This window comes from Stegodyphus dumicola, chromosome X1, assembly GCF_044657685.1.
Source record: "Stegodyphus dumicola isolate Sdum_Otavi_A_Nest chromosome X1, ASM4465768v1".
Taxonomy (NCBI): domain Eukaryota; kingdom Metazoa; phylum Arthropoda; class Arachnida; order Araneae; family Eresidae; genus Stegodyphus; species Stegodyphus dumicola.
Window position 1 is genome coordinate 119,805,416 of NC_140780.1, and position 17,159 is coordinate 119,822,574.

A 17,159-nucleotide genomic window follows, 5' to 3' on the forward strand; every position below is an offset into this window, starting at 1 on the left:
TCAATAAAATATCATTTCATTTTATTATTTCATGATAAGATGATAGGAATCATTATTTCACGACAAGATGTATAAAATAATTCTACTGAATTAAAACAGAACACAAAAATGTAAAACTCATTTTTTTAAATTTTTTAAAAGTTAAAATGGCTTAAAATATATATAGATATTTTATAATATTTGTTATAGTTTTTCATAAGTATTAAAAATATTTAATATAGATATAGAAAAAAACTTGCCTATCTAATGCGGCGAAATATTTTTGGGAATCCTGCGAATAAAATTATTTCAAATTCTTAGCGACGAATTTTGGTTGTCGAAATTACATATGGAGTTTTTCTAATTTAATTGTTGTCTAACGTTGAATTTGTTTGTTTCATCATATATTATCCTTTGACATTAATTTAATTTTTTATGGATGACATGTAAACTATTAATTTTCGTTCGCTTTCGTGGCCAAGAAGACCTTTTATAGAAATATAATCTTCTCGACTAATTTGTCACATCTTTTGGCGATGTCTGTGTTCAACACTTTTGCGGTTATCATCTTCAGGACCCACTCTTGAGAAGGATTGCATTTTTTTTTATAAATACGAGGATGCACTTCCACAAATGTTTTCGTTTAGCTCTTCAGAATATGTTATAGTTGCATTTTCAGGAATACTCGGTGTAATTTTTCAAAGATCTCTTATTATAAAAATTTGATCAGTTTCTAACTTGTCATCATGATCAATTGCTTTGAGAGCAATGAGTGGTCAAAAAAATTTATTTTCCATGCTTATGATTATTCAATTTAATATAAAGAAACTTTCGATAGTCTCTGAAATGATTTCACTAATATGGCGGATTCTTGGGTAACCTGTATAAAAATTTAACGTGGCAGACATGCCTAAGGGATCTGTTGTTAAGTTTAAAAGGAAAAGCAATCGCCAAAAATAATCGAATGGCCCTAAAAAGAGGGGGAATTAAAAGCAATGAGCGGTAACCACACCCGATTCTACTGGCAGTTAGTTGTCACAGAGAACCACGCCCTGTTCGGATGCTCCAAACACTCTCTCTGAACTAGATAAGAAAATAACATTACTGGTTCCGAAGTTACGCGTCGAACCAAAGCCTTTAATGCCGTGGTTTGTATCATCGGCATACGTAAATATCTCCGATTATTAGAATCGATCCGATAGCTTTAATGGTTTCCATGTCAACGGTCCAAACAACACTCTTTCACAGTATTTCACCTCAACCAATAAAAGAGCGATTTCCTTTGGTGACAAGCTTCATCTGAGATGGATTTCGGAGAGCAACTCATCGACTGGGTCCATTCGAAGCGCACGTGGTTAGCAACGTCTCTCGGGACGGAGCGCTGAATAATGAAAAGTTAATCCCTCTTGGCTGATGCCACTGGAAGCGAAGAAGTACCGTTCTATTTTCAGGAACTGTCTAGTGAAAATTCATTGACCTCGCCTACGTATTGGTTTTCACGCTAGCGATTGGTCGCTTTTTCAGAAACACCTGTTCCTGTTTCCGGAGCCACTGCGATCATGTTTGAAACTTGTCATTTTATCGCCGAACATGCTGGCAAGAGAATTGCCAGAACATCTCAAGTTGGGAACTATAGAAGGGCATTTTCGCTGCCGGTGGAGAGTGAGCAAGAGCGGTAATACTCTTACTTTTATAGCCAGACAGAAGTCCAGTAGAAGATTTAGACCCAGGATGGCCGCTGTGGGACGAGTACAACACCGATGGGACACAACTCGGCCTGTAATGATACCAAAACCGATTGTGCCCCCGAAAGCTCGAATGGTAACCTTTTATAGAAATGGAGATCCTTTTCATAGTGGGACTAAAGTTTCTATTATGCCAGGCAAAGATTTTGTATCTCTTGACAGTTTGTGTGATTACTTGACTCAGCGGATGAATATACCACATGGGGTTCGATTTATATTTTCTCTCACAGGAAGGAGAATTACTGATTTAGATGATCTCCTTGACGGATATTCCTACGTTGTTTCTGGTACCAAAAACTTTCAAGAGCTGGCTTATGGTCAATCAAATAGGATGCGTGCTGCAATGGTATCGAGAGCTCATCTTCCACTTGCCATCCGGAAGGAAGATCTCAAATTGTATCGGCCAGTGACCCCTCTTCCTTCTAAAGATTGGAGAGTAAGGACTCCCAAAAATCTTCGGAGTCGTTCTCTGCCGACTCAAAACGAAGGAAAAACTATTACTGTAGTTAATAGCCAAAATCCTACTGTTTTCAGTAGGGTGTTGTTAAACTTACGCACTACTCAGACTTTCGAAGAAATTGTGGAAGACTTGGGGCAAGCTATTAAACTTCCTCAAGCTAAAAGGATATATAATCAAACGGGAGATGAGGTAAGAAATTAAACATAACTATGCTTATTTTAATGACTAGGTTAGGTTTAAGTTAAATTTTATTATTTTCGATAAGATTGAATAGCTAAAATCTTTCTATTTGCTTTTGCATAAATGTTTCAAAACTCCATATTTACTGTTTGCATTGAAGCGCTCTGTTTACACTCATGAAAGGCTTTTCCAAATTTCCTTAGCATTCATTTAATATTCCTTTGCACTTATTATCCATTTAAATAAATAAATAGCAAATTGGTTAATCTTAAGTTAAAATTTTACTTTGTTCCATCAAGTCCTAAGGCTGCAGCGATGCATTTTAATTTTAAAACCGTCTTAGTTAAGAGGAAGATAGTGTAATACTATTTAATAGATAGAAATTATTTAATATTTAATACTATTTAATAATAATATACGTAGATACAGTTTGTATTTCAGTTTATATGCAATATGTAAGTTAAATGCATTGAAGTTATAATTTTTTTGCAACTACATACTATTTTTTCCTTAATATTTTCTTTGAATTTCACTCATTTTAAAGCTGCTCTTGAAGTTATTGCAAAATTTTAAGGAAGATTCTTTCAATTTCTCTGTCGTTCAAGAAACCTCAGAAACCACCGCCAGAGTATTGAACAATAATATTATCAAAGTTTATTACAATTATTATTAAAGAAAATCTTAACTACTCAAGCAGAAAATTTTATTTATTGTATTTCTGTAGAGATCGGGACCATATTTATTTTAATGAAACTTCATATCAAATTGCTGAGCGATGCAAGACAGTGTCAAATTGCTTGACACAAAACAGATTCAAGACCACTTGAAAGCCCTAAGTTTTTGAATTGAATAAAATTGAGAGTAAATTATTGCATCAAAAAACGGTAGATCATCGTTGATGACCTAATGACTTCTTGCTCTCGCCTATTACAGAAAAAAGACGTTATAATGAGTGATCGCTACAGAGAAAATTGATTGTAATATATTCTCAACAAGTGATAACTTCCTTACGGTAATGGGATGATCATTATAACGAGTGCTTTTTAAAAGAGCGTTAACTGTACTGCATATGTCTGAAATTCATTATATCGTAAGAAGTCAATTCTTGGATTGATAATAAATAAATAAATATATTGAAACTGCAATGCAATGGTTCTTATGCATTGCGGATGAAATAATCATTTTTAATAGGATTTCTTATTTTTTCTTCTTTTTACATCATTTTCTTTTTAGGAACTGCATTGTATTTAGCTTTTTCTATTTTTATATATCCCTCTATATCTCTTTTAAACTTCTCGTTGATTGAGTGCTTTCCGTTTTGAACCATTGTTCGAGTTTTTCCTTTTTTTCATATTTATATGCGATTGTTCCCCGCAGATTTCATTATCTGATACAAAATTTTGTTTTCTGCGCCCGAAAATTTGTTTAGACGTTACTCCACATGTTTTATTTCCCCCCCCTTTTGATAGTTTCATTTTAGGTCATTATATTATATGTCAGAGAGTGAAAGGGGGGATAGGTTTAACAAGTATGTTCATGACTAAATAACTTCTAAACCTAAAATTTGTTCTCACATTTGTCTGCCTACTTTTAACAGGTCTGCAAAACATTTTGCAAAAAGATACCTTTATAAGGAAATCTGTTACGGGAATCAGATCCAGTCATTCTTATGGTTAGAATGCATGGAGAAGAAAACTGTTTTTTATTCAGTGGCTATATGTCCTAGTTATTGCCCTTTTTCTTTCAAAGAAGTAACTTGTCAGAAGACTAGTTTTATTGCCTTAGTATTAAGCTTTCATTATCTCTGGCCAAATTCGAAGGCTTCAGCATCTAACCAGTGGCTCAGTCGATAAAACTGCTGAATATCGTAGTTCGAACAGGGTTCTTTTCTCGGCGAACGGGCTAACTTGAGATTTCCTTGATTTTTCCTATATCTAATGCAAATATGAGCCAGTTTCCCTAGTCCTTAACGAAGTCATCCATCTGTTAAGTAGAAAATTATGATGCGCTTTTCCTAAACCAATTTACCAAACTTAATATTTGTGTGTTTTCCGATTCGAAGGGTTCAGTGTTTCGATGTTACAACATATTCATTCGAAAGTTATCCGCATATGAATTGAAACCAGGTTTAAAGTATAACCAGATGACGAGTTCATTTGACTTAGGGACACCTTTTCTTATGTATTCTAGTTAATACTTGTCACAATTATAACATAAGCTTTCATGCGTATGAATTAAGTAAATGCTGAATATTTTTTTACCAAGGTATTACGTCTGTAATTATTCAAAGCATTTTTATTTTGTCCAGGAAAGTTTTCGGGAAATTCGAAGCAGTCTTATCTGTAAAACTTCAAAAACACTGTTTATTTTACTTCGGAAATATTGTGTGAAGTACCTTCTTACAGCTTTTTAATTTACTTCGTTAAAATGCGTGATGGAAATAATTCTGGTTAATTGCACTCTTTTTTCTAATTTAACATTCGATCCGTTCGATTTGAAAATGAGATATCTGAAAATTAATTTCAAGCATCTGCTTTAAGATATGGAAACTGATTCGAAATAACCCTCATGTTTCAGACCTATTTTTTTTAAGCGTTAAATTCCTTTGATAATAATAGCGCTTTCGGTGGTGAACTTATAAGGTATTTCTCTCACCTTCTTGGCATGCCTTCGTGGTGTGGTGGTCTGCACACTGGGCGCGTATTCCAGAGGTCCGCGCTTCGATTCCTGGCGAAGGCGTTGCTCATTTTTCATCTTTCATGCTTCCAAAAAAAATAGCTAATGTATCTACAAACTTTCATTATGCATCTTGCTGTCAATTTAAAATGTTCAAGAAAACTAGAAAACTTGATGCAGAGAATGAGAACTAAGCCCTGTATTATAGTAGTAACAGGTAATAGGTAGAAAGGTGAGAGAAACATGAAAATCAACCGTACTGTAGCCGGGTTTCCAAACATGTATCTTTTGTTAACTGTATGTGCTAATCGCGTAATTCACAAGAGCATTTAACGGTGGGGGGGATTCTGTAATTCCTTACAAATACATTTCTGTGCGCAGTTGCTCTAAAGGTTTCGACTCTTACCATACTAATACATACATACATACATACATACATATATATATATATATATTGGAAGAATGCTTTAATAATGTAAAACATTTCTCAGATTTGTTCTGTTCCCCAGAGGCAAAAACCTGACCAGTAGCCTAGTGTGTAAGAATTTTAAAAGTTTGTTCCGTATTCGATATAAAAAGGCTGCTGAATATAATATAGCACTTATTTTACGCTGTGCTAGGTTTTAATGATTCTTTACATGCGTAAATAGATGCCTGTTTTTTTAGTTTTGTTGTCCTTATCTAGCTATGTTTTTGTAAGTTAAAATACAGATTAATTTAAGTGCCATCGAGTCCAAAATTCGACAGAAATGGGTAGTTTCGTTTATGAGATTACGGCAAAACTTGGAGAGTTATTAAATTAAAAAAATAAAACCCCAAAATCCTGATTGCGTATTTTCTCTAACACTCGTAAATTTATGCGATATGAGCTTCAAGAGTGGTGGTGGTGGAACTTTGTAGTGGTGGTACTAAAGGATTGGATTGGATTATTTAATTATGGCAAAGCAATCGAGGGCTATCTGCCTAAGGAGATGGATGCCTTCGTGGAGGACTTTCTAAGGGAAACTGTCTCGTAAGCACGTTACGCATTTTGAAAACCACGAAAACGCCTATGCAGCCAGTCCGTTTGCGTGATTCGAACCTTGGACCGAATTACCAGTGTTTAGCGACTTTACCACTTGACCGCTGGTGAACAGAGATGGGTAGATATAGCGAACGATAGCATTGAGGCTACACTGTGAAAAGGCAGTTCACCTTCTCTATACCTTTTTATCCGTACAATTATCAAGTTTTAGACCTTATTTAGTTCTCACGGTCCCAAAGTTCTTCGATAATAATTTCAAATCTTCTCATTATTATTAGAGGCACAAAGGAATCAGATTTGAAATTAATGAAATTGTAACATTTACGTGTGTTACGTATTACATTTATATGATATATTTTAACATCCATTCTTCTGTAATATGTTTTCGCGTTCATTTTGTTGGGAAAAATAAAAGGAACTTGTAGAAAAGGGATTCATCTATAATGACCAATCTCAGTCCTGAAGATGGGACGTACATATGTGAAGCACAGATGAGAGAAAAGGGTAATCTAATTGTGTACACTATTAAAGGTCTAAAGACCTACTTCACAATGTGGAATTTTACAACAGCTGTCTACATTTGTTGGTATTTATGTCAGTTTGACGGTGGTAAGTTGCAGTGCTACTGTGAGACATACAGGGTGTTTATAAAGTCCCGGACCCATTTTGATGTTTAATAACTCATAAAATAATGAAGATATAAACAAAATTAGGGCATTTATTGATGGAATAACTTATATATTTTCCTTTTCAGGTTTGAATATCTTTACTTTTGTAAATATCGTCTGCGCGTGTAGTTAATTTCAGATAATTTCATTTTCCAGTCTAAATATCTGTACTTTTCTAAATATCGTCTGCTTATTAATTGCATTTTTCTCTCTTTTGTTTTTGGCATCTTTCTGGCATTGTTAATCACCATAATGTGCGCATATGGGGATCTGAAAACACCCATGAATACCGTGAGTCACAGACGGATTCCCCAAAGGTTAATGTATGGTGTGGACTAATGCACGACCGAGTCATTGGGCCTTTCTTTTTTACAGAAAAAGACGGTCTCATCAGTGGTATACTTAGACATGTTGAAAAACTTCGTATTTCCACAGCTAAAAGAGCTTCAGCCACATGTCTTTTTGCAACAAGGTGGTGCACCACCTCATCGGGGTACCATCGTTCGTAGTTCTTTGAATGACCATTTTACAGGAAGATGATTGGGCGAGGAGGTCCAATTCCTTGGCCACCCAGATAACCTGATATAACGCCGCTGGAAGTTTTCCTTTGGGGACAACGTTTACAGGAGGAGAGTGCCATTGATGACCTAAAAGCTAGAATTACAACCGCAATAGCCTCTGTGGATGCCGACATGCTTGCCAGCACCTGGCGTGAAATTGAATATCGACTTGATATTCTCCGTGCGACGAAGGGGGCACACGTGGAAGTTCATTGACAAGGGTCATGAAGCTTTTTGAGTCTATATAACCATTTATGTTATTAATTTTAATCTAGCTTTATTATTTTATGAGTTATTAAGCATCAAAATGGGTCCGGGACTTTTTAAACACCCTGTATTTCTGCAGCATGTAGAAATCATTTCCATATAAGATCATGTGGTGTTGTTGAGACTTATCTCATTTGTCTGTCAGGAACGTCAGACCAAGTCAACGAATTCGCCGTGGAGAAAAGCGCAAGGGTTACGTCTGTCGCTGGCTTAAGTCTTGGCTACCAGTACGAATGCCAAGGTCCGTCTTGATTTCGAAGAAGAATCTCGCGAGAGGATAGATCCGAAGGTCTCCCATCCTTCTTTCCCTTCTATCAATCTCTCGACAGAACTTTTGACTCTACAGTGTTTTAAGTACCCTTCCCCCCAAAGCCCCTAAGGTTCTGTACACCTACTAGCATCCATACTTTCTTGGAGATTCGAACTCAGGCCTTGTGTTGTCCCAGCTGCCTCCTTTACGACCGCGTCACTAAATAATGCGTAGGTCGTATCCATCATCAGTATTAAGAAGACAGTATTCATTTGATGATATCTTTCTTTAGACACGAATATATTGCCCACTTTACCCATGTGGAATACAATGAGATTAAATGGTCATAATTCTCGATCAATCACTCAAATGACATAGTAAATGCAAGAAATGCAATTATATATCACTCAGGTTGGACATCAATAGTTTGTTGTATCATATACAAGTACAGGTTAAGTGGGGAAAGACACCAGAATTTTATCCTTCCTTCTACAGTCATATAGTCCCACCGCTCTAATTGTGCAGGGACCCTAAGGTCATCCATTCCTCTTTCCCAGTCACCAAACCGGCTGATAGGACTTTCGGCTTGTCGGGATTTTAAGTACCTTCATGCCACACAGATACTATGCAGTTACAAACATCCATGCCTTCTGGGTTTCTAGCCCTGGCCCATCAATACCACAGCATCTTCGTTAACCGCTGTACCGATCAGTTCAGCTGCTTTATACACAGGAGAGCTTTTTTTTATCCATCCCAATAATGGGCTGGAGCAATTTTGGATAACGCTTTTATTTTTATAAACTCATGCTCAGGCTCACATTTCATTCTAAAAAAAAATCCCATTTTTGTACTCATCATTTTAGGTAATAACATTGTAAAGTCATTAGTTATTTTGAAGCAAGAGACGTGAAAAATTGTGCAATGCCCTCGCTGGGACTCGAACCTGGACATCTCGATATGCGCTGAGTGCTCGATATGCTACCTTTGTTGCACCACGAAGACATGCTGGAAGGAGGGAGAAAATACCTTATTTACTCCCCTTTTAAAGGGCGACTGGGAATTAGAGGACCCGATCGCCAGATCCTAGTGGTGACGAATTAATGTCCACCACCTTTTAGTTAGGGCGCCATTTCTAGAGTCATTAAGATTTTTTGAAACAGCAGATGCGAAAAATGCGCAATGCTCTCACCGGGACTCGAACCTGGACCTCTCAAATACGCGGCGAATGTGCTACCAATACATCACGAAGGCATACTGGAAGGAGGAAGAAAATACCTTATCCCTTTTAAAGGGCGACTGGGGATTAGGGAGCCAATCGCCAAATCCTGCTGGTGATGAATTGTTGTCCACCACCTTTTAGTTCAGGCGCCACTGTAGAAATATGATTTTTTTTTTTTTAAGCAGGAGACGTGTAAAATGTACAGTGCCCTCGCCTGGGCTCGAACCCTGGACCTCTGTAATATGCGTCGAGTATGCTTCCAATTACATCACGAAGGCATGTGGAAAGGAGGGAGAAAACATCTTATATACTCCTCCTTTTAAAGGACTACTGGGGATTAGGGGACTCATTCGCCAAATCTTGGTGGTGACGAATTATCGTCTACCATCTTTTAGTTCGGGAGCCACTTGTAAAATCATTAGTTTTTTTATGCTGGAGATATGAAAAATGATCAGTGTTCTCGCCGGGACTCGAACCTGAACCTCTGTAATTCGCGCCGAGTGTGCTACGTAATACCACGAAGGCTTGCTGGAGGGAGAGAGAAAATACGTTATAACATTATTCTTTAACGTATGTAGAAAAATAGGGAAAGAAAAACTTCAAAATATACCTTTTTAATATTTTCATTTATTGTTTCATGAATTTTCTGTATAAGTTGTATAAAAGAAATACTATGCAATTATTGTTAAAATAATGTCAGATTTGTATTTTTATTACAGTTATAGTATTCGGCTGCCATGTACATTTGCTGAAGTTCAAAAAGCGCGCATATGAGGAAAATTAATAAGACTGTAGTTTATATGCATAATTATTCGATAAAGAAAAGCATCTTATAAAAAACAAGAAAGTAAAAAAGTCCTCAATAATGTATAAATAATCGTAAGTTTCCAGTTTTCTTATGCAGGCTTTTACTGCATTATGGTTATTGCTGTACTTATGAACCTAAAATTTAGTAAAAATCAATATTTAATTGGCGTTCGTTTAGTAGAAAACTCTTATAGATTTTGAGGGCGAAAAATAAGATTCCTCTCCTTCAAGCAGTGAAGGTATTCTGAACTTTTTAATTGAATATGGCAGAGTATACGCTGCTGTCGGCTTAATGAGACAGATGCCTTCATTCTAAGGAATCTAGGATTTTCTGAGGGAATTTGGCTGGTATCTACGTTAAAGCTGAAAGAATCCGCAAAAATACTCATGTTGCCAGCAACCCCGCTAGGATTCGCACATAGGTGGACTTATTAGTGTTTATCTTATGCGCTTGGTTCACTAGTAGATCTCCTTTGGACTAATTTTTAGACTGAGGAAAATACACTGGTTATCATAAATTAAAGAAAAATCACAAAAATAGCGATAACTCTCTCAAAAATAAGCCAAACCGTGTAAAATTTGAATATGTTGCCAAGTAAGACTAGCTGAGTAAAACTCCAATATGCAAATTAGTGGCGCTGCACTCGGAATACGTCATCTGCGAGGAGCATAAAAATCCATGCTTAAGAGCAAGCCCACATATTTCACTGTGATAGTGACATCAGAAATCTGAGATAGCCAATTCGTAACAATGATCTCCAGGTATCATTTGCCTGCAGAACTACGACAGAAAGCCATTGGGAGACTAGAGGCAGGACAAAGTCAAACAGAAGTGGACAGATGGCTAAATGTGAGTCCTGTGGTTCCTAGACTTTGGAGGCAGTTTCAAATGACAGATTCGGCACCTAGGAGGTTCAGCCAAGGACGGCCAATTGCTACGACGAGCGCCGATGGCCGATATTTGACATTATGTTCACTCAGGAATAGAACCGCTACTCGACTCTTCTTAGATCCTCCCTTGCTGCAGCCACCGGAAGGTTGGTGTCAACGTCACTTGTGCGTAGAAGGCTTCACGAAGGTGGTCTGTATGCGAGGTTAACAACTATTTGCATGCTGCTCAAGTCATGCCATAGGAGGGACCGTTTGCAGTGGGCACGACAACATGTCCACTGGACGCCTGAGCAATGGAGGGCTGTTCTCTTTACGGATGAGTCCTGGTTTAGTCTAGAACGCGATAGTAGGCATTATTTGATATGGAGAGAACCTGGAACCCGTTATCATCCGTCAAACATCCATGAAAGGGATGCATACGGAAGAGGCAGTGTCTGTATTTGGGGTGGCATCTCTTTGGGTGGACGCACAGACCTACATGTTTTTCCAAGGGGAACCGTGAATGCTCATGTTTATAGAGATGGCATCCTTGATGCTTATGTGCGCCCATATGCCGGGGCAATAGGTGATGCTTTCCTGTTACAGGACGACAATGCAAGACCACACAGGGCTCGCATCGTATATGATTATCTTCAACAGGAAACAATTATGTGGAGTGGCCAGCTCGATCCCCGGACTGGAATCCTATCGAGCACGTTTGGGATACTTTAGGGAGACGTCTAGCTGCTCTCAATCCGCCCCCTTAGACCCTTGCCGCGCTTGCAACTGCTTTGCAAGAGCAATGGCTCTCATTTCCTGTGGAACTGATAGACCGCATAATTGAAAGCATCACACATCGCTCAATGTGCTGTATTGCTTCTAGAGGCGATTATATTTTAGAGGCGGTTAATGTTTAGTGTCATGAGTTGGCAATAGTAGATATTACGTTTATTTACGAAGAGAAATGAAATAGTTACAAGCTTTTCTTACATTTTTCAAATTTTCATGTATCTTTAATATTTTAAAATTTAGCGATAAACTCTTCTTCGAAGTGTTAGACTATGAGTTTTCAGACATACTATAATGTTGAGTTTTTAAACAGCAAGTCCCCCTTCTTTTCTTACTTTTAAAGCAAAGCATAAGTCTCAAACAAATGAATTCAACTAATGAGATTTTTTTCATTAAAATAATATGGGAGTAACCCCAATAATAGTCTTTCAATCAATAAATGGTAGTAAAAGAAAAAACAATTATTAGACTTCTGGTCAGAGCTTTGATTAACAGAAGACGGTTAACAAATGTAAGCTTTGACTAACAAAGTGGCGATTAATAAGCTAAACCATTAGGTAACATGTTAAATAAATATTAAACACTTAGTAAGTATTGATGCGATAAATAACTGGGCAGTGAATGGAGCCAAATTTTTCGTACTTTGCTTTTGTATAGCTCCTCTCTCCGTTGAGAATGTATCACATTAGACTTTTTTATGCACGTACCAGGAAGTAACAAGGGCTCGAAATTGTGCAGTTAATAAATTGACGAGTCTTTCCTTATTCAAAAAAAAAAAAAAAAAAAAAAAAAAAAAAAAAAAGGCTCGGGTGAGGTTGATCGCCGCATATTGCTTTTTGGGAGTCGCTAGACTGATCCACACCTTATATCGATCCACTTAAAAAGTTGGCATAAATGGGTCAGGCTTCATACAATTACGTCAGCTATTTAGATAGCACCAGTAAATCACTTAATGGTTATTTGAAGTGAAAGCTTCTGTACAGAGAATTACTGCTGTTTAGATTTTAATATACATTATTAGATCGCAAGAGAATCTAATAATGCATTATTAGAATTATTCTTCTTCGCAAGTCAAGCTTTGCGCAGAAGAATATGTAAACTTTAATTTCATTTTGAATGCATGGAAATTATTTGACGAGATATTAAAAATAAGAAACTGCGTGGAGAAATTATATAAGTTTATCAATATTTGGCTAAAAATGCGTATAGTTTGTTAAAAATTTGTTCTGTCTGCTGTAACATACGTACTTCAGATACTTAACATTAGCTGCCTTGGTTTAGCAGCAAGAGTTCTGAAATAACTGTATTATTGTAAGTTACTTCGAATTAATTTTAATAGAATGGGTACAATATTTTACGCCTAGTTATTTAACTGTTCCGCGTTCTAGTTAGGTTAGGTTGATTGTTAAAGGCAAAGCAACTCGAGGGCTGTTTGCCTGTGGGGAGGGTTGCCTTTGTGGATGACTTTCTAAGACAAACTAATTCATAGCCACGTTATACGTGAGGAAAACCACGAAAGCCAACCATTCGCTGGGATTCGAACGCGGATTGAGCTACCACTGTTCAGCGATTTTACCCCTCAGCTTCTGGGAAGCCATTCCAGTTTAAATATGGCTTTATATAAGCTCTTGGAGAAAAACTACAGAGTGAAATTTGTGGAAAAAAGAATAATAAATTAAAAGACAATTACTAAGCAAAAATTAGCGTTTAAATTCATATCTTCCATTTATATTTACACATACCCATTATAATTTTGTTTTATCATAAAATGCAGTATATGTTATCTACTCGTATAAAAGGCAAATAAAATAACATAATTTAATCTTAAATAGGCTTTCTGAATGATTGGTATGTTTCATATATTTTAACGTATTTATATATCAGAGGCTGCGGTAGGTATGAAAATATTCATATTTGGAAGAATCTCACTATGTTCATATGTTGGCAAGAGTATGTAATTTGGTGATTGAGTGCTTTTATCATTGCCTTGCTGAAGCTCTAAGAGCGTCTTATTTTAGCGCGAAGGAGACAACCGCTGTGTTTACATTTTTCTGTTTCATTGCTTTCACAGACAAGGTTTTGGTGATATTCTCATGTAAAAAGTGGAATTTGGTGTCATTCTCGAAATAAAAGAAAATATAACAGTATTAGAAGTGGTAGTTTCCAAAGTGTAATAATCCAAAATCCAGTGTTCCAATAATTCAAAATGACATTACTTTCCCATTGTCTGCCAAAGATTGATACAGCTGCTTTTTGACATAGGGCCGTAATTATTCTAAGCTAATAAGAAATAATCATGTTCTAAATAGTGCGTTTTTGTTGTTTGTTTTTCCTTGTTAAATTACTTTCTGGCTTATGAGCATCTCATTAAATAAGAATCTCATTAAATATTAATAATTGCTTTTTTTTTCGTTTGCTTCGAATCATTGTTATGTTAAGTACTTTAATTTGGAAATTATAGTTCCTTGTTTAATGTCGAATAATGTTGCATTTAATCTCTGGGATTCATATGGAATTGATAGTGTATAGAAAAAATACTATATTTAATTTATTAATATAAGACATGTTACGTCAACCATTTTGTCGATGAAAGAATAAATAATAAATTTTCATTTCATATGGTGTAATTTGCAGTATTAAGTGGCGAATTTTAGATCTGATGCAGTAGATTTGAGACTATTGTTCTTAATGGTAGTACAGCTTTAGGTCTTTTTATCTTTCGATTTTAAATTATCTCGGTGCAGGTTCTCCCTAGCGGCCGAGCTGTGTCTGAACACTGGCAGTTAGGTCCGAGGTTTTCGAATCCCTTGAACGGGCTGGCTGCACGGGCGCTTTCTCATGCTTAACGTGCATACGAACCAGTTTTTGTCCGAAAGACCTTCACGAAGGCATCCCTACCTTTAGGCATATGGCCCTCGAGTGTTTTGCCATAATCAAATAAACCAAACCAAGTGCCTCGGTTCATGTGTTCGAAAAAAGGTGTAGTCATGTTTAAAGTAGTTAGATCTTTAGCTTTTCAACAATATATTTGCTAAACTTAATAGGTAAAGTATGCAATTATTCTCTCAAAAAAATTTTTTTTTCCCTTAGAAAGTAATATTTTTCAAAGATCAAGTGCTTTATGAAGAAAGCTGTATCTTCCATTATGCAGCTCATACTGACTCAAATATTTCATTTATACAGACAGTCCAGACCGTTGGAGCATTATGGGAAATTTTAAATAAAAAAGAACTGGATTTTTCTCAAATTTTGCTGTGAAAAACAGCTGGTGGAGTGTATTTAATATTCTTTTGAATATTAATGGAAAAAGGAGGAGTTTTGTCTTTTCCTTTTGCACGGAAAAAAAAAAAAAAAGGTTGAATTGTATTGCATATGGATGTCTTGTAATTCTGATGCTTATTTCTAGTGGGCAACTTGATTTAGGTTCACAGTCCTGAACTGGCATTCTGCTGGCGGAAAATAGCTTTTTTCCTTGCTGGTAACAGAAATTAATAAATTTCTGTTGTCTCTTTCGGCAAAACGAGCAACCCTCTTGTCAACCATATTGTTTCACATCGTGTCGGTGTCCCTGTAATATTTGTGAGAAAGACCGCGAAGAGAATATGATTCAGTGCCTAAAATGCAAAGAATGGATGCACGACTTATATGCTGGAGTTAACAAGGAAATGAAGATATTGTGATCATTGTTGTAATTAATTGTATAAATAAATTAACTGAGAAAAAGAATGTTTTATTATAACTATCCAATTTTAAACTTATGCGACTTACGCTTATAGGTGGTATGACTAAGAATACTGGTTATCTAAGTCGTATTAAGTTCGTGTTCATAAATTTTATTAATTTTATTCAAGAGAGTAGACTGTATGGAATTTAATTGTAATAAATATCAGCAACGGCAACACAAGATATAATTGTTACACATAATTTTTATTTTTTTAATAAATCCCACGATTTATACCTATTTTTTTCTTAGGGGATACTACTTATCCAACCTTGCGTTATATGTAATATGTAATAAAAAATAATGATATGCATTTAATTAATATGCAAGTATATAGTAATAGAAGAAAGGTAAATTTGTTCAATTTCTGTGTATTTATATAATCACATTTCTACTAAACTATGTGCTTAATATTAACCTTTAATATTTAAAATAAAATAAAGTTTTATCCTCATTAGCTGACTCTCCGAAGTGCTCTTGTCAGATATGCTTATTATTTGACTCGAAGAACCGCAACTTATCTGACATCTTCAGATATAGTGACGTAACAGAATGCATCACATCGAGAAGAATGAATTCAGAATTCATATGCAACTCATAAATTTGAACTAGAACAGATTTATAATCGATTTTAATGCAATAAGGAAGAGCGAGTTGAATTTGTGTGTTCTTAATTTTTTTTTTTAAATGATGAATTTTCTTACGATACTTGGTTGGTTTGCTATTCTACTACTTCTTATATTAAATATGGTTTACTATTTACCGTCCAATCTCATTATGTAATATGGGAATAGACCTAAAACACTCCTTAAAATATGCTACCAGATTTTTGATAAAACTCCTACCATTTATTTTGATACTATCTTGATTTTTAATATATTTGATTGCTGTTATTACATACAAGTCACGCAGAGCCTATGCTTGTTAATCTTTTTATTTAATTTCTCTAATGCAATCATCGAGAAAAATGTACGACGGTTTCTTATCTTGCTTGTTTATTACATTGTTGTAGTGATTTATGTATTTCAGTTTTAGTCCCTGTTTTGTTGTTTATATAGGTACAGTGTTCTGAAACTATTACTGCTGTTTTCACTAAGTTACACATGTTTACTTTGTTCTCGATTTTTTCTTCCTAATTTTCTCCATTTTCTAATATTCATCTGAAATATGAAAAGATGGAGTAAACTGAATACTCATACAATTAACTTAAAAAAAATTAGTGACTGTGTATATGAATTATATATCTTACTGCGTGTTATAAGTCGCACATTAATATATTTTTTGGTTATCTTTCTATTTTATTACGCTTAGCGAGAGCAGAAAGCATGCACTGGAAGACGAGTAGCATGTAACAAACGAAAATATGATTTTAATTAAAGTTTTTGATTAAAAATGTTTATACAATTGTATTAGGCCTGGGGCATATAAATCCTTGATTCTTGAAAAAGATTCGAGATCGACAGTTTCAACCTTCGCACTTTTCCGTCATTCAGTTGTTGGACTTTCAGTGGCCCCGGATCATTAGTATCATCTCATTGTGCCTCTAAACGCTAGAATCATGATTTTCTTGAGAGAATTCAGCGTTCCATGTTTAGCGTTTACTTGTGTTAGTATTTGAAATAATCTTCTCCACTTTATGCTTGCATTAACTGAAAAAGATTATGCATTAATATAAAAAACAGGAACTATTACTCAAATTATTTAGCCATATATATATTAAACTCCGTCTAATGACAGTTGAATGTTTCATCAAATTTTAAATTACAATGAAGTTCGAAACCCGTACAATACTTGGATGGTTATGACTGCAGCGCTTTTGCCGAATGGAGAGGCCCCTAAAATTTGTCGGCGGATAGTCACAGGGAAGCTCAGACAAAGTCTTCATGTGCTTTGGCTGCTAGACTTTCAAGCAGCGATTTTGCAGATTCGTTGTATTGGCATAAT

General features: G+C 35.7%; 1 protein-coding gene across 1 annotated transcript in view; it reads left to right on the forward strand.

Moving 5' to 3' along the window:
• Positions 1 to 1,062: 1,062 nt before the first annotated feature.
• Positions 1,063 to 17,159, forward strand: part of DCX-EMAP (Doublecortin-domain-containing echinoderm-microtubule-associated protein) — a 151,804-nt gene continuing 135,707 nt past the window's right edge. The window contains exon 1 of the mRNA XM_035352541.2: positions 1,063 to 2,373. Within this exon, the coding sequence (XP_035208432.1) occupies positions 1,570 to 2,373 (804 nt within the window). The 5' untranslated portion in view covers positions 1,063 to 1,569. The remainder of the gene's footprint in view (positions 2,374 to 17,159) is intronic.